The sequence below is a fragment of the Harmonia axyridis genome, chromosome 1 (assembly GCF_914767665.1).
Source record: "Harmonia axyridis chromosome 1, icHarAxyr1.1, whole genome shotgun sequence".
In the NCBI taxonomy this organism is placed as follows: Eukaryota; Metazoa; Arthropoda; class Insecta; order Coleoptera; family Coccinellidae; genus Harmonia; species Harmonia axyridis.
This window is the reverse complement of record NC_059501.1, coordinates 71,169,094-71,194,415: the sequence shown is the minus strand read 5'-3', so window position 1 is coordinate 71,194,415 and position 25,322 is coordinate 71,169,094. Positions and strand designations below refer to the sequence as shown.

Here is a 25,322-nt window from a genome sequence, read left to right as displayed (position 1 = left end):
AATAATCGATAGGCATTAAGTCGCACGAACGAGTGGGCCAGTCCTTTAAATAAAGTTGTCATTAAATTGATTCTACATCAAATTAGTGGTTAAGCACGCTGTATGGCAAGTCTTTATGGAATCAAATGAAGTTGATTTTTAGCTGAAGAAATTTTGGAAACAAAAATTCAGCCAACTGCAACCAAACAGTCAATTTTAATTTATGTAATGGTGATTCGTTAATGGCTTGAGGATAGTCTTTGCTCCAACAATTTCGCTTATTGACCCAGATATCAAACCAGAAATAAGATTCATCCCCAAAATTAAAAATACTCATCTTCGAACAGATTCAAATTAGCCCAATAAGCAAAAAAGCGACGTAAACGATGGTCATTTGGCTTCGATTCTTGCTGTATGGCAAGTTTCTATGGAATCAAATGAAGTTGATTTCTAGCTGAAGAAATTTTGGAAACAAAAATTCAGCCAAGTGCAACCAAACAGTCAATTTTAATTTATGTAATGGTGATTCGTTAATGGCTTGAGGATAGTCTTTGCTCCAACAATTTCGCTTATTGACCCAGATATCAAACCAGAAATAAGATTCATCCCCAAAATTAAAAATACTCATCTTCGAACAGATTCAAATTAGCCCAATAAGCAAAAAAGCGACGTAAACGATGGTCATTTGGCTTCGATTCTTGCTGTATGGCAAGTTTCTATGGAATCAAATGAAGTTGATTTCTAGCTGAAGAAATTTTGGAAACAAAAATTCAGCCAACTGCAACCAAATAGTCAATTTTAATTTATGTAATGGTGATTCGTTAATGGCTTGAGGATTGTCTTTGCTCCAACAATTTCGATTATTGACCGAGATATCAAGCCAGAAATGAGATTCATCCCTAAACTAAAAATACTCATCTTCGAACAGATTCAAATTAGCCCAATAAGCAAATAAGCGACGTAAACGATGGTCATTGGCTTTGATTCTTGAACGTATAGACCTTTCAATACGTTCAAAACAAATTTCTTTGTATTGTTGATGGCTCTGAATCGAGAAGACTAAAATTAGTGCGAAAATGATCAATAACATCACGAATTGCTTGCTCAATAAGCTGATTATGTTGAAAATGACAAAGTACCCTATGAATTTCGCGACCAGAGTTATTTCTCATGAAATGGGCCCTCAGAGACCAACATCCGTTTTCGTCTATTTAGTAGAGAAATAGAATTTACCCTTCAAATATGTTCAACTTGGGTTTAGTCCACCCTGTACTACATTATGAACAGAGCACTCTTATTTGAATTCTCTCTTCAGTATCCACTGATTATTTCATTTTCATCTCCTTTTGAAAATTTAAGTGACCTTTTGATCATGTGCCTCATTTCGGCTAAGCTTAGATCACTGCTGCATTCGGCACTCCAGTGACCTGTAAAAAATAAAATTCGACGTTTGCGTCGTATTACTGTTAGTCATAAGAGAACATAGTGTATTGTGATTTCCTCTGCGTTCGTGGTGAAGTACCTACAAGAAGCTATCAACAGACTTTAATCTTGGTTTGCTTCATGGACAATTGAAGTAAACTCTGAGAAGAACGAAGTCGTTCTTTTCAGCCAAAAAAAAGATACCCAAGAACACGTCCTAATGTTCAGTAAGAGCGTTGCAACCGCTACTTTGCAAAAGCAGCAAAATGTCAAACAAGCTTCTTCTCTATAAGTCTACCATTCGGCCGGTCATGACTTACGCATGCCCGGCTTGGGCATCCATCTGCAGAGACTTCAAGTCGTGCAGAATACGATCCTGAGATGAGTCGTAAATGCACCATGGTTTGTCAGCAACGTACGGATACATGAACACCTGCAAATACCCTTCCTAGACGATCATCCAAAAGACCTGAGCGTGAAGACATTCAGTAAAATGAAGAATCACGCAAACCCACTTATAAGGAAGGCTTGCGACTATGATGAAAAAGCCTCTAGAAAGCATAAAAGACCAAAGATGGCACTTCCTTAGGAAGTGTGTGTTAAAGCCAAACTTTAACTGGTACAGAGATTGTGTAATGATTACATAAACGTTCTGAGTGGCGTAATTCCACCTGCTAGAGCAGATCAAAATAGCTCAACGGAGGTTAATTATATTGAGATTGAGCAGTAAAAGGCTAATAGCCTAACTGCAAAAGAGAAAGAAGTTCCAAGTTGGTTTCCTCTGCAATCTGCATATTCGGATTGTAGATTTAACAGTGGACAATAATTTGATTGAACATAAATGTCTATTACATGTATGGTAGGTGGCTGTGAACATCGCCATGGCAGATGATTTTACCATCTTCAATCTGCATTTTTATTCGGTTCAGACAGCACAAATCAACAAAAAGTTAACATTTAGCTTTAAACTTACAAACTGTCACAAAATAAATGATTTTCCTATGACGAATGACGATAACAAGTGCAGGTTCAAGCGACACCATTAAAAATTCACGTGATCTGGACTCTGGACTGTCTAATAGCGAAGTAATAATACCTCAAAAGCGCTACATCCTTCCACTTATATTCAAACTCCCCAACTACTTGTAATGAATGAAAAATTCAATGGTTCATAATTCCATTAGGTTTGATCAATTAGTTTAGCTCCCCACTGTGCTTAGAAGCCACGAAGATCGCTGTATCTTCTCCTCGGGCTTGATCGAGTGGCGATAGAGAATTATGTGCTACGTTTAATTCCACCCCTCAAACAAGATAATCCCTAATTCGTCAACGTTAGAACTCTTTTGACACCTTCAATCTTAGCTGATTGTGATGTTTGTCACCGTATATATCGACCTTAATCTGTTTATTTTATTTCCGTTTCTGAAGAACAATATTTGTTAGCCATTCATGGCTTTTGTCAGAAATTATATACAGGCTGTTTCATTGAGAAACGGATATATTGGAAGAGCGATTACAGGTTCTAGATATGCCACATTTATTGGTTCTTACTGTTTTTGTTATCGATATACATCAGGACGTTTTTATACAGGCTGTTTCACCGTGATGGTATATTAGACGTTTATCTAGAAAATTTGCATATTGATGTTTCTTCCTAAAATATTTTCAGACCACTAGTACTTTCGGTTATAACTGAAACAAACTAAATATAATTTTTTTTTATTTCGAATGGCACACCCAGTATATTATAACATTATCCAATAGCTTATTTGGTGACAATTTCAGTAATATGCCTTTCCTTAGGTATGAACTCAACGGTGTATGAGTTAATGAGATTCTTTTGAAAACATAGTTGCGACGAGGACTCACATTTTATTAAATATTTCAGCAGAAAAGGTTTTCTTCGGAAAAACCTCCTACATTTTCGATTCTGCCAATACGTAGAATAATAAGACTGTTTTTGGTTCGGACCAAAAATTTGCAGGATGATTATATCATGAACTTGGGACAAATCAAATTCATCAAAACTCAAGACTTTGAAATTTAAACCTATATTTTCTATTCTTTCAGTCAATTATACGTATAAAATAAGGGGGTTACTTAAGCAAATTCTATACCTTAAATGAAAAAGTACAAAAGTTATCGAGGAAAAACTAGAACTAAGGATAAACCTATGTTTTTCACAAACTACTCCACTCAATTAGAAATTGCGCTCAGTGAAATGCCATTGAAATATCAAAATGCAGGGGTTGTAGTTATTGAAATTATTCGATATATGATCGTAGCGAATACCATCTCGAGCATAGACAATATATTTCGATTATTCGAATCTCTACACTCGACGTAGTTCGCGCACTCGAGCTGCGCTCTCGTGATGTTTTAGAATTACGTTTCGTGAATCGGTGTATAATCGAATATTGTCCATGCTTTTGTGATATTAAAGCTGGAAATTTTTTAAAAGGCATTTCTCAATTCGGTAACAGAACGAATCGCTATATGGATCAGGTCAGGGATGTCAAATTTGATTGTTCAATTGGCCTTTTTCAGTGGATCACACATCATAGGAAAACGATGAATCGCAATTCACTGGCGATGAAATTAAGTATTATTTCCGTAATATTTCAGCTATGGTCTGTGTAAAATAAAATATAAAATAAATGAAAGGTGACAAAATTGCAAAATTCAACAATTCAACGAAAAAAAAAAAAACAAATATAGCTGGAACAACAAAAATTGATTCTTTTATAAATATTAATCACAAGAATAGTCATACTGAATTTCAGGATTATTGAATATTTAGAAACTCCATAAAAATAACTCGCATTTAATTTATACCTGTCTTCCTATACAGTTCTGTGATTTCCAGAGTGTAAACACTACATGATTGACAGATTGACGAGCACTCAAAGGATTCTGACGCTAAATCAGTGAGTTTCGCAATGTGAACAAGTAAAACAATTTTTGAGATAGTAAATTTTGATTTTCTCATAATTTCAAAACTACATATTCGATCAAAATGAAGTGCAGAAATTAGATGTTGAAAAATAAGTCCAAGCCGAGGTCCAAGCTTCATTTAATTATTCAATGTTAATCGCGATAGCAGAACCATAGAAAATAAGAATAAATATCGAAAAAACTTTTTCTTATTTTATAAAATAATGTAGTTCTACAACATTAGACCCCAGTATCATTCATTAAAATTTCGTTAGTCTAGATCAATATTCATTTTCGACATCACGTATTGAGATGATCTGCATTGAATTTATTTAACATCACCATTTGATAGGTGAGGCATTCTAATAACTCCATCAAATCGAATATAGGTAATAGTAAGCTTCAAAACTCTGAAAGTTCATCGTAATTTTTGTTTTATATTTTTCACGCGGTATTTCACTCCGCATAAACGATCGTGTTCATTACATATTCATTCCAGGCTTTGATGTTCGGTTTCGGAAATTGCATGAATATAAGGAAACTTTCAGGCTTTCAATATCATAATCATGAGTATCTGAACATGAAGTGTTATTGAGTTTCTATTTTAATATGACTTGAAAGAATTACTTCTAGGAAGTATTGATTGATTTCCAATTATCTTTCATATTTACCGGAGTATAGGAATTGGAATTATTGGAAATTATGATGTTGATGTCGGATATGGCCTATGAAATGAAAGAGGATTTAAAAAGCACTCCTATATCAATATATTATACAGGGTGTTCCTTTGTTGAATTTACATACGTTAACCTGAGTATTGCTACCCTAAACGAGTCTGAAAACCTATATATGATATGTCTAATCTTCCCCATAACCGAGATACAGGGTGGTTAATGAATTCACCGATATTTTCAATTCTTTATAACATTTGAACCACCATATTTGATTGATATTTGAAAAGCACAATCGGACTCCATTAGGTCCCTCGATTAATATTTAAACTGATCAAAAAATCAGGTCCGTATTTAAAAAATTTGGGACTTTTCACAAGCTGAAATTCAACACCCTGTATAGTGAAATATTGGAATTTGATGGAAATTTCCGCATACAGTAGACATTTTTCAAGGGATCAGTAGATTTAAATGTCCCGCAGGTCATTTAACCCAGTGGAATTTCACTATTGTCTCAGAAAAATCATACATTGAGATCAAATTGAAAAAATATTCTGTTCTACTGATTGAATATTTGTATTTCCCAATATTGTGACAAACCTTCTCAAGTATTTTCCAGAAACTCATGGCTTATGTTGTGACAAATTAGCAACAATGTATGAATAACTACACACCAACAAATGAACAAATAAAACATTTCAAAGTCTCAGTATTTTATTATTTATTTTTATTATTATTTGCGTTTTCAGATTTTTTGTTGACGATTTCGTTTGTCTAGTCATACGCCAACCATGCGAATTTCCCCCGAAAGTTTTTATATCCTACAGGATTCTTTAAAGTTATCACCCGAGGTTATTTGTTCTGATTATCGAACATAATTCAGTCAATGTTAGTAATTTTCTAATTCGGAATCGAAAGGAATTAAGGAATATCAAAAAAACTCGTCGATGCAAAATTTGTGCTCAATTTTAATTTTTTGTGGATGTAAACAAAGTAACTTTCGAAAGAAAATCCCCAGAGAATTGACAAGTTATGTCAGAGTCTATGTTGTCATAATAATATTCACGCAATTCAACAGGGTGTACCAAATTCGATGCTCACCAAAAGCATTTCGCTTTTCTAAAAATCTGCCGCTAAACAACTGCGTTGAATATATAGTGTGTCCCATTCAAAATGCACCAACTCTCCTCTATATCTCTGAAATAGTAATTAATTTCCATGATCTGTTATGAATATAATATGAACTATGAAAATTCCTGAAAAAATACTTTATAATTCTTTGGATATCTGGAACAGAAACCAAGATAAAATGGTTTTCTTGGTATTAACCAAGAAATATTTGAAACAGTCATTTTCCAGAAACACCCTGTAACTCGAACTTGAAGTTTTTTTCTCTTATAAATCTCGAAAGCATCTACATTGAGAGCCTCTCACCAAATTCGATGCTTCGATGATCGGAAAACCCTGTTCATATGTAGTTTTTTAATTGAATGAGTTGTGGAATATGTCTTTTCGCTTCTAAGATACCCATAGTAATACGACTTTTTTCTTCCTTCTGGAAATTAAAATCATATATTTTACTCCAAACATTCACGTATTGAATTTACTATTGAGAAAGAAATACATAATAATAGCTTACCTTTTCCAAATGGAGTAATAAAATAAAAACGATTTCATTTCATGAATCAATATTCTCTGGAAGAATGCTCAATTTTAATTAAAATCATCATATCTCTTTGGAAATTACATAGGCGTACAATTTTGTTTCAACCGATTCTGTTTTCCGAAATTCGATAATATAATGTAAAAAACTGGTTATACATATATGATTGAAAGTATTGTCCTTCGCAGGCCCCTACTTTCTCCCATCTTTCGGACAGCGTACGAATCCCACGTTGACAAAACTAGTCATCTTTTGAAGCGATCCACGAATCGATCTAATTTTTTACTTCTTCATAAGACCGGAAGAGCTGGTCAGCCAGGTCGTGTGCCATTGATCGAAACAAAAGATAGTCCGAGGGAGCAAAGACTAGAGAATTTGACGGGTGGGGTTGAACTTCCCATTTCAACGTTTCCAAGTATGTCTTGACCACTTTCGCAACATGGGGTCGAGAATTATTATGCTGTAAAATCATTTTATCATGTCTCTCGTTGTATTGCGACCGTTTGTCATTCAATGCTCGGCTCAAACGCATGAATTGCGTTCGATAACGATCGCCTGTGATTTTTTTACTTGGTTTTAACAACTCATAATACACTACGCCGAGCTCTTCCCACTCTAAAATCCCTGGACTGGCACACATATACCAAGCTACAAGTTCCCAGGAATTGAAAGAATTTTTATTCGATCTATCAGTTCACTCCATAATTTCTTCATAGTAGTTTGATGAATTGAAAAAATAGTAAAACATACGAGCCTATAGTTGAAACCTTGTTCCTAATATTCATATTTTTTATTTCATACCCTTGTTAAAATTCCAATTCTGTATTACCTATATGTGGAAACAGGTCTTAAAATAGCTTTATGTACAGCCACACGCGAAGTGACCATTTTTCAGACGGTTATAGAGCACACAAAATGCAGTTTAGCAGCCCTTAGCCTCGGAAATGGCCACAAAATTAAGTCATTTTGACGCTTTTAAATGTTTATACCTACATAGGTTAGTGTGAGCAAAAAATTATAATTGATTTAGGATTAACTCTTCTCGTGTAGTTGGTATTACCTGTATGAGTATCCGATGTTAATGTTTCAGAATAATGACTAAACACGAAAGAGATTTCACCACAAAACTTCACCTACTTTTCAATGTACAGCTTGTAAATGAATTCGAAATTTTCTTTTTGTTTCCGATGAAATCCTTCATGAATCCTTCCGTTATAAAAGAAGATTTTCATTCATGGTGCTTTCTCAGAACCAACATATCAGCATCACTATAAGAAGGCAGTGTAGTGGAACTTCTACAACATTACCCCTTCAAAGATTTTTCTGGCCAATTTGAATTCAGATAGCGCAAAGCACGCTAGGTGTTTTTGCGATAGTTTGTATATCAGCAACTTGCGCAGAACGTTTTCCACTTTAGCAACTATTCTAAAAGTAAGCGAAAACTTTTACATATTTCGAACGCTGTGTATTGAAATAAGTAATATCTTTGTTTGATTGTTTTGGTCTCGACTCGACAGAATTGAAAGTAAAATTACCTTAATATTTCCGCAAAATTAATTCATATGTAATACCACTATAGAGATAAAGTATTAATGCCAAAATGTCTCCATTGTAATATGAAAGCTTGTTGTGTGGCAATTCCATGAGTGACTCTTGTATTGAAATCAAGAACCTCCTTCATCAGGACAGCGAAATGGCCAAAAAGTAACAAAGTTGCATATTACATTAGTGGAATTGTTTCTGCTATTTTATCTGGAGTGGTATTTGACATATAACTATTTAACGAGAAAATTAGTCGAAAAAGTGAAAACTACCATTGCTGCACTTGATTATTTGAAGATTATTCATCCCAATTACAACAGATGGAATCCAATATGATGATTGATCTGATCTGATTCTATTTTCTGAGAATTTTGATTTGCAGCAAATCTATGATTGTCCTCTCTAAGATGTTGAGCAAGTTTCAGAAGATATTTTATATCTAGTATGAAATAGCATTTTTAAATTGATGCTTTCGATATATTTGAATGGATTTTTAAGAAGCATGCACTCGAATGCCTGTAATTTCAATGAACGCATGTTTCGTATTTTGATTTATACCTAGAGGAATGTTTTTGTACCAAACTCCTATGTCTCAAATCGGATGTGTAGTAAGAAAAGGTTTATCATTTGTTGCATTTGGATTTGTCGATCTTTCTTCATGAATTTGAGGTAAGAGCGATTTTAACATAATTTTTTTTTTATGTTTCACTGAGTACTTTGAACCACCTTGGGAAGTTTTGGGAAATATTGGGCTATATTCCAAAACCCCAGTAAAGTTTTCCAGAAGTAATAAATTCAGTAATCGATGAACTCTAAGGATTAAAGATTAAATCTAAAGATTGAGAATTAAATACCTTTTTGCAGCTGATGCTTGCGTCCCTCAAAAAAATAACCTTCAACTTCTAATTTTTCTAGCCTTCCCCCTTTCTTTGAGTCTGGAAATAATGAAATGATAAAAGTAATCTACCATTTTATTTAATTCGTTTTCTCAAAGACGGGTTTTGGAGAAGTGGCTACCAAACAAGTTTAGCCCACAATAAAGCGTTTATCAATTACAACAAAGCGATTATCCTTTTCATCTTCTATAAGACGATTTCATCTAAATTGTCCCTTCAAGCAAATTATTCACCTTAACCCCACATAATAAGTGTCATGATTATCAAAGTAAAATTGCATTAACAGCACTAGGTAGTATATGTCATCTTTCACCCTCCTGGATAACCAAGTCTTTACGTTTGTTTTAATCATCATGTTTGAGATTTAATTCGATTTAAACGTCATTTGGGTAACGATTAAAATTTAATTGGATGCTTTCTGTTCTAGTTACATCCCACACTCCAACCTGTGTTAATATCCATTTCTACTGCGTCTTCCAATAAAATAAGGACGAAGATACCCCACTGTTTAATTTATGATAATAGAAAATAAGAAGCTCAAAGGATCAGTTTTCTTTTATTTGAGTTATGAGAAGTGGAGTCTCTCATAAGATATTTAATTGCATTTGTGTCAATATCGGTTTTCGACTACTTTATATTGGAAGAATAGAGGTATCAATATTATCTGTTCAAGCAATTTATATGAGACAAATAAACCTATTTTCTATTCAATTATATTTTGTGCTTCTTTGATATACGAACAACTTCTTTATGCATGCATGTCTCAGTTTACCCAATTTTGATGAAAACACGTTTTGAAAAGTTCGACCAGAATGATGAAAAATGGTTACTTGACTATTTCAAATTTTAGAATTGTCTTACATAATTGAGACACTCAATAAAATATTTATCTCTCCAATTTCTATGAAATTCTTCTCTAATAACTACGGGATATTTGGAATTCCAAACTAATAAACTTAAGGGTTAGCTTTCATGGGATGATTCAAATTATTTTTTTAGATTATTGCAATTAATGAAGATAATAATGAAACTTTAGTCAAACTTTATTAATTCCTGGAATTTGTTTCCATGGTAATCGTGAAATTCTCTCTCCAAAGGACCATTTTCATTTTACAATGCAGAACGTTAACTTAAAATATACACACTGACATTAGAAGCGTTTTACCCTGAAGAAATAATGTCTAGAAATTGATCTTTTGGCAAATGTGGTTTACCATCAGAAGTAAAATCATAATATTTACAAGAAAGTCCATTAATATGTAGACTGGAAACTGAAGCTGAACATTTTTACGAATCGAAAAAATTATTAAGTCAATATCTGCTTGTGACATGTTATTTAAAATCTTTTTACATTAAGGCTCATACAAGGTCGACAGTCAGTTGTGATCAAACAACATACCCTTATGAGTGAAATTTTATAGTTGATAAATTTTGCCCTCTTTACGAATGCCGGACTAGCAAAATTTTAGGTTATATTTCCGGTGATATCCAATAACCCTGTATGTGAACAATATGATTTTTTTATGTTTATGGCTGAAAAAAATAGTCGTAGTTGAGTAGGGAGTTTTCGTAAACAGAAAAAATCAATTCATAATGAAAATTTTAAATCTCCTCTAGGCACCGTCAAGCAGGGTAATCAATAAACATTCACTTATGAGTGAGGTTGAATAGAATTGAACTTATCGGTGGAATTATTTCGAATTTTGCAGTTTGCAATTCACTAGGGATGGAATCAACAATTCCTGTAATTTTCACGTATGGGCTCAGAGGTAAATCCAGGATCAGTAGTTCAAAAAAAAAATCCTCAGTTAGATTCTCGCAATATGATGCTCCTCATATATCACCGGAAATATTGTCTAGAATAAATTGTTAACTTGTTAACTATGAAATTTCAATCATGTCGAGCAGAAAATTAGAATTTCTGTTTTGAAATCATTCTTTGTGGTTACGGAAACGAAAAAAAAAATCATAATGTTCACGTGTAAGGTGATCCGATATTCATGAAAATTGAAAAGGTCTAGAATTTCACTAGTCCGGATCTGAGTTATTCGATTTCAGGATTATGGAAGGAAGGCGATAGTGAAGAGTGACAAAACTTCAAAATTTGAAATTATTCGGTCGATTGAATAAAAAGTTATTGAACTGTGAAATTTCACTCATAAGAAGAACATCACCCTGTATATCCCAAACGAATGCACTCAGGCGAATGAAACCTCTTGATACGAGTCCTCCTTCATTTTTGGTATCCGTTTGTCGTATTCTTTCCGGGACACCCTGTATCCGATACCTACATATCTCCGGGATCCCTTGCGTAACCTTTCTTTGGAAAATGAACACCTCTTAGTTCTTGTTTAGCGAAAGGATTTATTGGGGTACCATAGAGGGTGGTTCAACAAAAACTTAACAAAAAAACTTAACTTTTACGAATTAAAAATGAAAATGTGGAAAATCGCTCGGACCCGTCAGGAGCAACAACTTTTCCGCTTTTTTCGTTGCGATAACTAATTTTGAAGATATTTAGTATCAAATACTATCTGACCCTGAAATTTCGCTTCAAAATATCAATCAATAATGAAATAACAGCGAACAGAACAGAGGCAATGTGGAATTTATCTCGAGAATATTATTCGTATCCGACACATTTCAAAGTTATTTAGTAGTTAAGTACTCTTCCACTATTTCATCTGTCATTTCGTTATCGATGGAAATTTTGAAGCGGAATATTTGTATATTGCAATAACCCCCATCCCTATTCAAAATCAAGTGGTTGACGCACTCCAGTTACGGGGATGCGAAAAGCGCAAAAGTTGTTGCTCTCGAATCAGAAACTGACTGGTCGGAGATATTTTCCACATTTTCATTTCAATCCGGAAAATCGAGATGTAGAGTTTTCATTAGACCACACTGTATATAATCATTTCAAGCTTTGTACAAAATTTTATGTTGATAGCGTAATCAGCACTATATAGTATCGAAAAAAAATTACCCAATATTTCCGTTGAAATATAAATCCGACCTAGTTGAGATGAACGAAAAAGCGCTCGAAAGCTCCTAATTTCAGATCAGCGCTTTTCTCATAATTATTTACTGTTTTTACCTAAGTCATTCTGTCGAAGAATATATCAAAATTTTCATGTTTTCGGTTATTGATATTTTTGAGATGTGATACAGGATTTTTATAATTTGTAAGTAATTTTGGCATCGACAATAGTATATTGTGCAAAAAGTGGGGAAAGTCCAACTTTTCTCGCGAGTGTGGAAGTTTGTGGCACGAGCCTAAAAGGCGAGTGCCGCAAACACACGAGCGAGAAAATGACTTTCTCCACATGTTGCACACTATACTTTTCCTACATCTGTACAAATTCCAATAATTCAAGTAATGGACTTGATTCAAATCAAAATGACCTTCGTTGACAGTTTGTGCTAATTTATTGCATTTCCATAGAAACGACTCAAAAGCCCAATTTCATTGGTCTACCAAGCGAGGTGTGGGCAAAGTGCCGTGGGGAATAATATTTCCCACAGTATGAGCAATACATAGTTTCGAAATTGAGTAAGCTATGAAGAATACGCTACTTTCCATAGCAGTTGTAGGAAAAATACTTTACCGACGCCCTTAATTTACATCCGTCACAAATACCTCAAATAATCCAGATAGCAGAATCGTAAAAAAACACATATTTTCACTGTTGTATTTCAATTTTCGACATTAACAAAAATGTTTTTGTGGCAATATGAATTCGATGTAATTTTGGAGAAGGATCAAAAGGAATCCTGGAGCTGGAAATAATTTTGATAAAACAAGCGTTGCACTTTCATCTACGCTCCTCTCTGAATGAATGATAAATTGAAGCTTCGAAATGAGAAATTGACTATTCCCTCTCTTCATTAATCGTCGAAGATATCGAGTTTTTTTTATTATTACAGAGAACACACAAACTGGAGGACTCTAAAAGAACGTACCATGCCCTACATTTATCTCAATTAACTTTGTTTTCCACGTTGAACTGTCGTTCTACAAAGGATGATGTCGTGAAAAAAATTACAGAGAAGCACTTTGATTGTATATTGAACACGTTTTCTTTGAATTTCCATTCGATTGGAGATTGGCCTCTTCTGATTTCCACCATTTTACAGGTTGATTTCCTACATCCCCCACACACAAAGAAATGAACTTGCCATTGAGAATGTGGTATGTGGCTCTGTTGGCAGCTATGGTGGTATTGGAATCAAGATGGACTGAAGCCGCTCCAAGAATGACACGTAGGGAAGATATGCTCAAAGATTTGATGAAGCTTGATCAGTACTACTCGTCGATCGCTAGACCTAGGTAAAGATCCATCTTTTAAAAGTTTAACCAATAATTTATTTCAATAAGAGGGTTATTTTGATCATCTTTCAATCGTGTAACATTCTGTGTTTAAAAACCTTATAAGTCATCTCTGATGAGACCACCAATATAATTTTCAATTTAAATACTTGACTTGACATTCACTGATTAGTGAGTCATTGATATTACTCAAATAAAATATCGCATTTCTCTATATTTGACATACATGAATGAAGAGGAGCCACCCAGAATATTTCCATATTATTAGGTGTAGTCTAGGGTGTAGTAGAAAGAAATCCAATATTTTTCCAATAGGCTCTAGTTATCTGTAAGAAAGACGAGATGTTCTACTAAAACTTTTTTGACAGTTTTGTGATTAGTTGAATCAGTTTATTTGAGCGCGTGTCAAAGATGATCATTACCAGAAGAATAAGATATATTTTACTGTTTTTCTTTGAAGAAGGCGTGAATAGAAGCCAAGTGCATGAGAATGTAAATAGTGTTTATGGTCCTGATACTCTAACAGCCAATCACGCGCAATTTTGGTTTCGTTGATTTCGTTTCGGTAATTTCGATGTCAATGATGCACCACGCACTGAAAGGCCAATAGTCGAAAATGTCGATAAAATTATGAACATTGTCGATGTAACTATAGCTCAAAAAACCACTTGGATCTATATGCATAAGGCTGGTCCCAAGAAGAAGCTAAAAGTAGGGGAACCTCAGGAGTTAACGCCAAAAAACCTCACAGACCGAATATCCATCTGTGAGTGGCTACTGAATCGCAACAAAATTCACCAATTTTCGAAGCGCTTGGTAACTGGTTATGAGAAATGGATCATTTACGACAACGTCAAGCGTAAACGGTCGTGGTCGAAACGCAGTGAACCAGCGGAAATGGTGGCCAAGCTAGGAATGATGGCCAGGAAGGTTGGTGGGATTGTCAGGGAATTATCTACTAAGACCTGCTTCCCTACGGCACAACTATTAACTCGGAACTGTTTTGTCATCAATTGGACAGTCTGAAGGATGCAATCGCCCAGAAGCGGCCAGCTTTGGCCAATAGGAGAGGAATTGTAATCCATTCACATCAATAGTGACTCGTTAAAAGCTTCGGGAGCTTAGTGGAGTGGTTCTTATGCATCCAACTAGTCCGGAACTGGCACCAAGTGATTACCATCTGTTCCTGTCCATGCCGAACAATTTTGATGGTGAGATATTGGCTTCAACAAAGGCTGGAGAAAATCGACTTTTAAATTTTTTACCAATAGGGACGATGGCTTCTATGAGAGGGGCATAATGATATTACCTTCAAAATGGCAATAAGGTATCGAACAATACGGTGCATATTTGACTCAATCGAGTCATTTTAACTATGTTAATTAAAGCTTTGTTTTTCATGCAAGAATAATGGATTTCTTCTTACTACATCTTATAGATTGATTAGCGATATTGAATGAGATACGTTGATTAATAGTCTTAGTAGATAGACATATTTTGCGGTATTCAACTTCCTAGAAAAGAAAAAGAAGTCTCTTGTTCCTCTTCCTCGTCTTTAAGGAGGCACATATTGCCTATTTGTTTCCAGTTCCGTAATGTATTTTGTCTTGAAATATAGATTGTTAACTGTCTCACTATTGTTTTGGTGTTAGTTTCTGAAATTTTTACAAATAATGTTATACAACATAAACTCCAAGTGATACTCTCATCATTTATACTGAAGTGTCATGTGATATTATACCAATTTTTGTTCAACTCCAGACTAACTATCTTCAAAAACAGCAAATATTGCTATACGGTTTATCATTTCCTCGTGGAATATCTCGAATCATAAAAAACGGGGTAAGAAAATGGAAATTAGGAAAACACAGACGTGAAGTTTATTGCTCCTTTGGCGATCACATAATTGTTTATGATATTATATGAGGTAGATTTGTCATAATGAGATATGATAATTAAACAGATTGAGTCAATAACGCTCGATCGGTCGATAACTATTGGAAATTGAGCACTATTGACATTTTTTTAAATTTTATATTGGGTGTAGGGAAAGCATGATTAACTTCATCTTATTTTCAAATGATAGTTTAATGAATATCACCTCTGCTGGATATTTATTTACCTGTTCCAAAGACACAGTTGCTCCATCCTGCTGGAACCATGTTCTTTGGTTGTAGCCAGGAAAGTTTTGCAGTTCAGACAATAGAACTCATGATCTATGCAAATTAAAAGCACTTGTACGCTTCCGAATTGAGAGGTCGGGATCATCACGAACATACCTATTAACCTCTTCCACATTCTCTTTCGTTCTCAATAACCTTGAGCGCCTGGGTTTCGGTTTATCTAGTTTCGAATTGGCCTCCCCAAATTTTCTTAACCATTTCTGAATGAGAAGAAAGCTTCATAAAAACCTTGAATATCAGAAAAATTCTTCACGTTTTAGTCGCGTAGAATTACTATTTGTATAATTGGTGTACGGAAAACGCGCGATCCAGTCTCGAGAAACGCCCCATTGAGAGAAGGACTAAATTGCCATTTGCCAAGAGGCAGACGTCCTACCGTTTTACGTATCTCCCCTACCCTTCCGAATCGTTGAGTTCACTCAGTAATCTAAACGAATATAAATTTCCTTTCGAGACACCTTGTATGAGAAAGGAGATGCTTCTCATCCTTATTGTAAAATTTTCACTCAAGCGAAACGATTCTTCAAAGAATATTTCCTCATTAGTTGAGAGGCTTTAAATATGTTGACACTACGAATTTTATAGCTATCCCAAAAGTTTTCAAACATTTGAACAAATTTAAACAGATTAAAAACTAACCTATGTTATCAACGAAGATAAATATTTCACTTTTCATTAACCTCTTTCTGCTCCCGCCTTGTAACATCAAACTTATGAATAAATTTCTTGACAACCCGGAAAACAGCTGAGTGGAGCTCTCAACAACGAGCAGATTAGAGATAATAGATGGCCTCCGCAAATTATGCAGATAAGGTGATTTCATTAAGAGTATTAAGACAAGGGGGGTGTCAAATTTCACACTCTCATTTTTACCTCGGTTGAAACTTCTTTTTTTACTGGTCGATCGATATCGGAGTGGTATTTTTCGCGATTAGACTGCATAAATTTCCTTCTTTATCGCTCAGCTACCATAAAATTCGATTCGAATGTCTGCAATGACCTGTTACATCTCGAATAACAGGTAACACTAACAGCATTTGTGTGAGATCTTTTAGAGGTTGTCTATAACTACTCATTGTTATGGAGACACATCGATAATATAGGTACATATATTTATGTAAACAGTCAATATTGTCGTAAATTCAGCTGTGAATAAAGAATTCCGTATTAACTCAGTCAGTTCCAAAAAATTTCCCCTGAACATTGTTTTTGTTTCATGTTTTGTTTTCTTCTGTATAGAAATTCATCATGAGGTAGAAATATCAAATCGACATCGATTTCAGTCGTTGGAATGAAATGGAATATTCTTCCACAGATACCAATTTCAGTGCATTTACATATTGAATCTCCAATTCTGATTTGATTTTCTTGTTTGGATACATCCAGATGTACACACCAATAACATATGTGATTTTGTATATTGAAAGACAGAAATTCAGATTTGTCATTATGGCATTGAAGTCAATCATAATTGAAGCTGGAAATTTCGAAATCCCACGTGTTTCGAGGAATTTGCAATAATTAATTTTGGGAAACGCATGAACAAGTGAACCTTGATATCATTCCCAATTGTTTTTGAGTTCTAAATCGACGCATATACAGGGTGGCCACTTTTTTAATGGGATTGTATTGGTAACTTTTAAACCATAAGAGTTACAAGGTCGGTCAAATGGAGAAAAAGTTGCATGCATAGAAGCATTATCAAGCAGTTCAAACAAATCGAGATTATCAGGGCCGGTTATTGAGATATCATAAGAAAGGTAAATTCTGTCATTTTGATTTTTCTCTTTTTACCACTTTTTTTCAAATATTATCAAATAATGTTACAGGAATTTTTTATTCGACAGTAAATTGTTCTCAATTTGACGTAATCAGATTTCGTATCCAACGTTTCGTGCTCTCTGGGCCACCCTCAACCTCATTGGTTTCAATACGGACCTGTATATTTTTTGACACTCTTCGAAATAACTTTTAACGCTGAATTCAACGATAAATCATACAATGTCATTAAAAATTGATTTTCAGGTGATTTTGACCCTTATCCAAATTTCTTTGGGTCGGATCTGTATTACATTTAGGTACCTTTAGTTTAATTAACAACATGCAATACATTTCGATGAGAAAATCAAATTACTCATCTTGAACTAAATGGAACATATCAGAATAAAATCAAGAAAGAAGTAATAATTATTTACATATTTCAATTCATAATAATTGAACGAATTATCATTTAATGAAAGAAAAATCGAATGATTATTCGAAAGTAATTGAAAATGAATGAAGTAAGTGTTCGAAATGTCCACCATTTTGTAAAATGCAATTATCGGTTCGGGAACCCATACTTCTTATACATTTGCTTATTTCGTCTTCTTGGATACCTTTCAATACATTCTCAATCTTCTCGCGAGAAATCACTATTATTTCGAAAAGTGTCATGAAATATACAGGTCCGTATTGAAAAAAATGAGGTTGAGGGTGGCCCAGAGAGCACGAAACGTTGGATACGAAATCTGATTACGTCAGATTGAGAACAATTTACTGTCGAATAAAAAATTCCTGTAACATTTTCTGATAATATTTGAAATAAAGTGGTAAAAAGAGAAAAATCAAAATGACAGAATTTACTTTTCTTATGATATCTCAATAACCGGCCCTGATAATCTCGATTTGTTTGAACTGCTTGATAATGCTTCTAAGCATGCAACTTTTTCTCCATTTGATCGACCTTCTAACTCTTATGGTTCAAAAGTTACCAATACAATCCCATTGAAAAAGTGGCCACCCTGTATATAATTCGCAAGGGTTGAGGAATGTTGAAATTGTTCAGAAAGAACATCAATATCTTCAGTGATCATCGCGACTAAATTAGCCTTTCACCTTGCATCGTCGACATATAGCGACTTCAGCTTGATTCAAGTTTCTGAATCTTCCGAACAACCGAGCCAAGCTTGAATAATGGTTTTAACGTCTGTTGTTAACATAACATAACATACTTTATTGATCCTGTAAGACACTACAAAAGTATAGGATAGGACAAAGAAAAGAAAAATTAAATTACAATTGCAGTTAACGCTAAGTACCCAAAAAAAAAAATTCTCTCTCACCGAATAAAAAAATTTCGATGCCAGCATACTTTTGATTACTTTTTTGAATTGATTTATATTCAGAGATTTCACAGAGGATTGTAAATGATTATATAATTTTATACTCGGATATAATGAAGAACATCCAAATTTATGTGTTCTATGTTCTATGTTTTGGCACAAAAAGAATATGAGAACTTCTGGTTTCATATTTATGATAACTTGACACAATTTCCCACTTCGATACATTCTCTTTAGCATAAAAAAGACATTTCAAAATGTAAATACAAGGCAATGGTAATATTTTATTCAATACAAATATGGGTTTGCACGATGAACCTGGTGTCAACTTGAAAATTAACCTTATAATTCTTAAATTCTTTTTTGTGCAACGAACACTCTTGAAACAGTAGTGCTGTTGCTCCAGAGAAATATGTTATATATAAGGTGGCTGTAAACAAGACTTTAATAAATGTCGAGAAGAGAACTACGAATCAGAGTGTTTTTAAGCCTACTGTTAATATACAAAATTAATTTCACGGCATTGAGACAATTTTTCAACCCTGGAAAAAGTACCTCCATCGGGACTCAGAGAGACTGCGGAGAATCTTCAGCTTCCTGGGTGGCTGTTTGAGCATCGGACAATTATTCAGAGGTTGCGGGTTCGAGTCCCGCTGGAGGAGCTACTTTTTCCAGAGTTGAAAAATTGTCTGAATGCCATGAAATTAATTTCATATAAAGAATTAGGATTAATAAAGGCTTTTGAAGTTCAGGTAACACAAGATTTGGCCCTTCTAATCAAAAATGACCCGAAAAATCATCTTCAGTGATCATTTTCTCCCCGAAGGCTGCATAAGCAGAATTGTTGTATTTGGAGCTGAAAATCCAAGAATGATCGTTGAAAAGCCTCTCTTTTCCCAAAGTATCACCGTTTGGTGCGGTTTTTGGGCTTCTGGTTTGAATAGGAATTACTCATTTTCGATGAGTAATTTCCAATGCCACACAAATAACTAAAAGATCGAAATTTTGCAATAAAATTTCCCTGGCCGTGTTATTTCTAGAAGAGGTGATCACAATTGGCAACTTAGATTTTGTGATTTAACACATCTGTAGTTTTTCATTTGAGGGCACGTGGAAAATAAGGTTTATGGCAATGCTCCCAAATCGATTCAAGACCCTAAAAATTGAATTCGTGAAATTGTCGAGAACATACAGTGCTAATGTGCGTATTAGTCATGCAAAATTTTATGAAAAAGATGTGAGCTGAAACCGCCATCCTGATTTTTGTTGTATTGACAATTGGTTAATTTCTTTTCAGATTTTTTTCAATTAAAATTACTGGTATGTGCACCTTCGGGTCGTGCAAAAAATAGTATATACACCTCCGGAATCTCTTTTTCCCTATGCTTTGTAGCTGTTTCGAACTCCGCTCTCGAGTACAAACGAACCTCGGAAAAAAATCATTCATTCTATTCCCATCTGGAACTTTTTCCCTTCACGTTCTGAAATGGAAGAAAAATATTCTCCTGTTCACCGTCCACAGTTTTTCATGAATACTCAAGTGCTGTTCGCATGAAATTTCTGGAAAAAATCGGTAGTTTTACTGAATCAATATTCCTAGCAGAAATATGTTTTGCTATAATGACACTGAACACAATACTTTTCACTTTAAGGTCTTAGCTCTTATAGTTTTGGAGTTTTTTCTCTGTAGATTTTGAAAAGAGGAACTTTGGGTTTAAAATTTAAACCCTGTTGCTAAAAATTTATTCTTCTGGTTCATTCTTCCTTCATTTCAACTGATGATCGTAATTTCATAATTCAATAGGCTATATGATACTGAAAAAATATTATCACGAACGAAGACGTGAAATTGTGGTTTTTGTGAGGAATTTGAAGCAACATTGAATTATACCCTCAAACAGATTGTAAAGAAAATTAAAAAGTAATTAACTAAAGTAATCTCTGAAATGACAAACTATCGAATAATAATAAATTTATTATTACATCATAATGATCTTCGTGAGAGAAAACGGTTTGATCAATAATGGAAACAAACGCCTACGTAGATGACACTCAGTTGTTTACATATTCAAGTAATCGTAATGTCACTGAAATGTCGGATGAAATTGCACTATTGGATTTCACCTTCCTGACTGCTATTTATTTTAGAAATATTTACTGGAATTGAAAATATTAATTTTCTTTGTGCACACGAAACCTCATCAAATATCCCATTGGTGATCGAAATAATTTCTGCTGACTAGCCGTGGACATAATAATTTCACCTCTGACAAAATTGCAATTTTCAGTGTAAGTTTGAGGTTAAATTCACCCATGGGTCAAATGGACCCAATGCGATTCGCATGTTTATCAAATAACTGTGAAATGCATATTCGATCTAATTTGGGAAATAGTTTGCAATTATTTCAATTTTTCTCATTCTTTCATGTAGTCATTTTATTAAATAGGGTAATAAGGTATACTGTGTGGTTCAAATACGGGATTAATTATTCTGAAATCTGACAAATTATTTGGAAAATTAAAATACTGAAACCCTCAAGTTTTCGAATTTGAAAAGCGTTTTCCAATAAGATGTTTCATTTTGCATAGCATGCTATCTGGGCAGCTGTTATCTTTTGACGTTTAATGAGTAAAAGCAATGTTATTACTAAAAATGGAATAATATACGCTCAAGAACGCATTGAAATTGTTAAAATTCACTACAAATGATGAAAATTTTAAATTTTAATTCAACTGAAGCACTTTTGGGTAGTCGTGAAGCTCCTTCTCCTCCGGCAATGGTGAAACTGGTGAAAAAATTTGATAAATTTGGGGCAAGTTAGTGAAGTGAAGGATCGAAACCGTGTGTGTCGGTCAAGAAAAACAGAGAATATTGCTACTGTACCATCATCATCATCAACCAGCCCTTTGCATCCACTGCTGGATATAGGCCTCCCTCATTTCTGCCCACTGTCTTCTATTCTGAGCACTCTGCATCCAGTTTGTGGTCATCCTCTTGATGTCGTCAGTCCATCGCGTGGGAGGTCTTCCCCTGTTTCTTTTGTCGGCTCTTGGTCTCCACTCGATCAGCCTCTTTGTCCATCGTCCATCTACCATTCGTGCTACATGCCCAGCCCAGTTCCACTTGAGCCTAGCTATCTGATAGATAACATCTGTGATTCCTGTTCTCACCCGTAAGTTCTCATTTCTAACGTGGTCACGAAGTGACACACCGAGCATCGATCTTTCCATATTACGTTGCGCAACTCTGAGCTTCTTAGCAGATGTGACAGTTAGAGTTGAGGTCTCGGCGCCGTAGGTCATAACCGGCAAAATATACTGATCAAATACCCTTCATTTCAGACAAACCGGGAGGTTACTCTTAAACACACACCCAAGTCTGCCATAGGCAGCCCTGAGCCCAAGAAAGCGTTATTCTTCTTTGGTTGCCTCTCGAGATTCGTATTTTATGACCCAGATATATGTATCTATCCACCAAATCCACATCATGGTCACCAATGGCAATATTCGCACTAGGGACCAGATTCGTCATGAATTTTGTCTTGGAAATATTAATTTTCCGCCTGACCTGAGCACATACTTCCCGAAGATTATCCAACTTTTTCCTGATATCTTGTAGGTTGAGTAGGTTGACAGCGAACAGAGCTATATCATACGCGAAGCGCAGATCTGTTAAGTTCAAGCCATCTATATTCAAACCCTTTCCGCTCCATTCAAGCATCTTGAAGGCGCTCTCCAAAACAGTGATAAATATTTTGGGTGACATAGTATCCCCCTGTTGTACTCCTCTACTGTACCATAGTGTTGACGAAAACTCAGGTGTGTCGATAGCTTGTTGATCTAGATTCTAGGGGATTAAGCCTGATCAATGATTTTTTATGGCTGGAATTGGAAGATCCTGATGTGGACGAAATTTATTTTCAACAAAATAGCGCCACGAGGCACACAAGTAACGCAGTTTTTCAAAAGAAGTTTCGGTGTTATTTCTCGAAGAGGTCATCACAATTTGCCACCGAGAACTTGTGATTTAACAACTTTAGACTTTTTTTCTTTAGGGCCTCTTGAAATAAGATTTTATGAGCCAATGCTCCACAGATCACAATAGATTCAAGACCTCAAAGATGAAATTCGGACAATACAGCCCCCAATGTGTGAATTGGTCTTGAAAAATGTTGGGAAAAGGATATTGTTGTGCAATCTTAGCCGTGGCGGCCATTTGACTGATATCGTTTTCCATCGTTAGTGGCTTACCTTTCTATTAACAAAGAAATAAACATTTATTGATTCCTCTCGAAAATACTCATTATTCAATATAAAAATGAAAATCTTATTGAGGAAAAATTTGCATCAATTTGCTTCAGATTTCATGAAGTTAAATTTTTCAACTTGAGGAAGATATTAGATGTAAAATCAAGAATTAAACCAAGTAGTACATAATATGAAGGGTTATTTTCATGGAAGTCCTAGATTTTTCCTGATTCCACTTCAGCTAAATGTTAAAAACTTCCAGGGTTTAGTTCCCATAAAAAGTTTTTAACGTGTCTTTGAAACTGCTATGTACTCTGATTTGATGAGTGTACCGATCTTCGTTTCAATTAACTCTTCAAAAGCTCAACTGATGACTTCTCTTCCATCGTTTCCATGTCAATTGACGTTCCGTTTATTCATTGTAAATATCATTCCAACAGACAGAAATTCTGAAAGTGATTAGCCTCCCAACTTTGATGAGAAATAAGATGAGAAATTTTGTTATGTTTTAAAATACCCACAGATTACCGTAAACTGAGGGGTGATGTTCGATTGAAAAGTTCAATTACTTCCTATCGATTAGAGTTGAATTCTTCATTTGGCACTGAAGAATCTGTCTGAAATTTGGAAATCCAAGGAGAAAGAATGACTTTTATTTGAGTGAATATACAAATCTTTATGAGCTTTGAACGAACGTTTTGTTTAAGAACTTTTCATTTTCAGAAACTAAAAGTTACAGTATTTTTTTAGTTTTTGAAGATCCCAACATTGTTGTTAACATGTAAGGAAGTTACTACAATAAGTATAGAATTTTCTGATAATGGCAAGAAGTAACGATTAAAAAATTTCAATGAAAACATCGATTTCATTCGAAATAGATAAATTTGAATGCAGAATAATAAATGACATGTTGAAAATATCACGTAATTTTCTGTTTTCATGGCATATCACAGTCCTAGAAGTTTTGACTTCAGTTTGATGTTCAGAATACTGAGTGAAGTATATTGAAGCGAAAATCTACACGCGAAATCTCTTGAACAAATAACATGAATACGAATCGGCTCGTGCGCGCAAAAGTTGAATTCATGTTATTGCTATGTTTTTTTTTAAATTTTAGTTGGATTTATTTTCATCTTGAAATTATAATGAGCTGCACTGTGTTTGAATAACTGCTATTAGTTTTCGATATGTCTTGATATTTATCAACGTGCTTGAGCGATCATACTGAAATGATCTTCTGAAAATTCTGGAATAACCTATATTTTACATCTACGAAAACCGTGAGTGTTTTCTCTGAGTGATGATGATGAAATTTATAATGAAATGAATAGGAATCAAACAATTATTTGAATGTCTATAAAACAAACAAAAAATATTTGATGATTTTTTTTCTGATGTTGCAAAATGGTGGAATACCATGATGTTCTGGAATTGAGTTATCTTTGAAGTTGAAGAATAGTTTTTGCGAAGTTTATGGTGTTTCATAGTTCACTCAAGCGAGGAAAATTCCATAGCAACAAAAATGTCAGCTGGATTTTTGAGTCTTTTGAAGTGACTCTTTCACTAGAAAGTATTATAATGTCAATATAAAATACCAATGTTTTCTGCCTTCATCATCAATAAATTTATTGTCATTCGCGAAATTCTCAAGGCATTGAAAGCCATAGTAATCTGAGCTGAATTAGGTGTTTTATAGTGTCTATTTCATTAGAGCGTATTAAACTAACGAAATACCAACAGGTGGAAGTTTAAAGACAAAACAAGTGATTTCATCAAAAAATATCATTCACGAAATTTCCAAAGCAACAGACTTCACTAACAATCTGATCTGGTTTAGGTATTTTATAAAAAGTCCAAAACTTCAAGGCGAGATTTCACATTGATTTTCAACAAAAAAGTCATATAACACATGGTCGAAATATTGACGGTAATTTTTCAATTTAACATTTTGTGTTTTTACGAAATATCTCAATTTTTTCTATGAAATCAATCACACGCCACCCTTATCAAATTTGATCACATATCTCAAAAGAGCATGAAATTGGCTATAACACAAGAATTTTTTATGCCAAAAAGTTTCCTTACTGCGGACGTGGTAAGGGGAACATAACTATTCTTAGATGAACAATATCAATCCTATATTCCAATAGGTTTATCGATGAAAAACGAATGATTGAAAACATGGTTTCTCTTCAGCAAACACTATCCCCCTTAGTGATCTTTCGAAGGAACTATCAACTTTTTTACTAGATGCTTTTTGAATCTCGCCTTGAAGTTTTGGACTTTTTAAAGTAGACACCCTGCATACACAGCAGCAAAATTAGGGGAACGGACTCAATATCAACGAAAC

At 34.4% G+C, this 25,322-nt stretch overlaps 1 protein-coding gene across 2 annotated transcripts in view; it reads left to right on the top strand.

Moving 5' to 3' along the window:
• LOC123671145 overlaps positions 1 to 25,322 on the top strand; it is a 52,806-nt gene that overhangs the window by 4,972 nt on the left and 22,512 nt on the right. For both annotated transcript variants that reach the window (XM_045604841.1, XM_045604840.1), the window contains exon 2: positions 13,245 to 13,437. In XM_045604841.1, coding sequence (XP_045460797.1) covers positions 13,277 to 13,437 — 161 coding nt within the window. In that variant the 5' untranslated portion in view covers positions 13,245 to 13,276. The remainder of the gene's footprint in view (positions 1 to 13,244; positions 13,438 to 25,322) is intronic.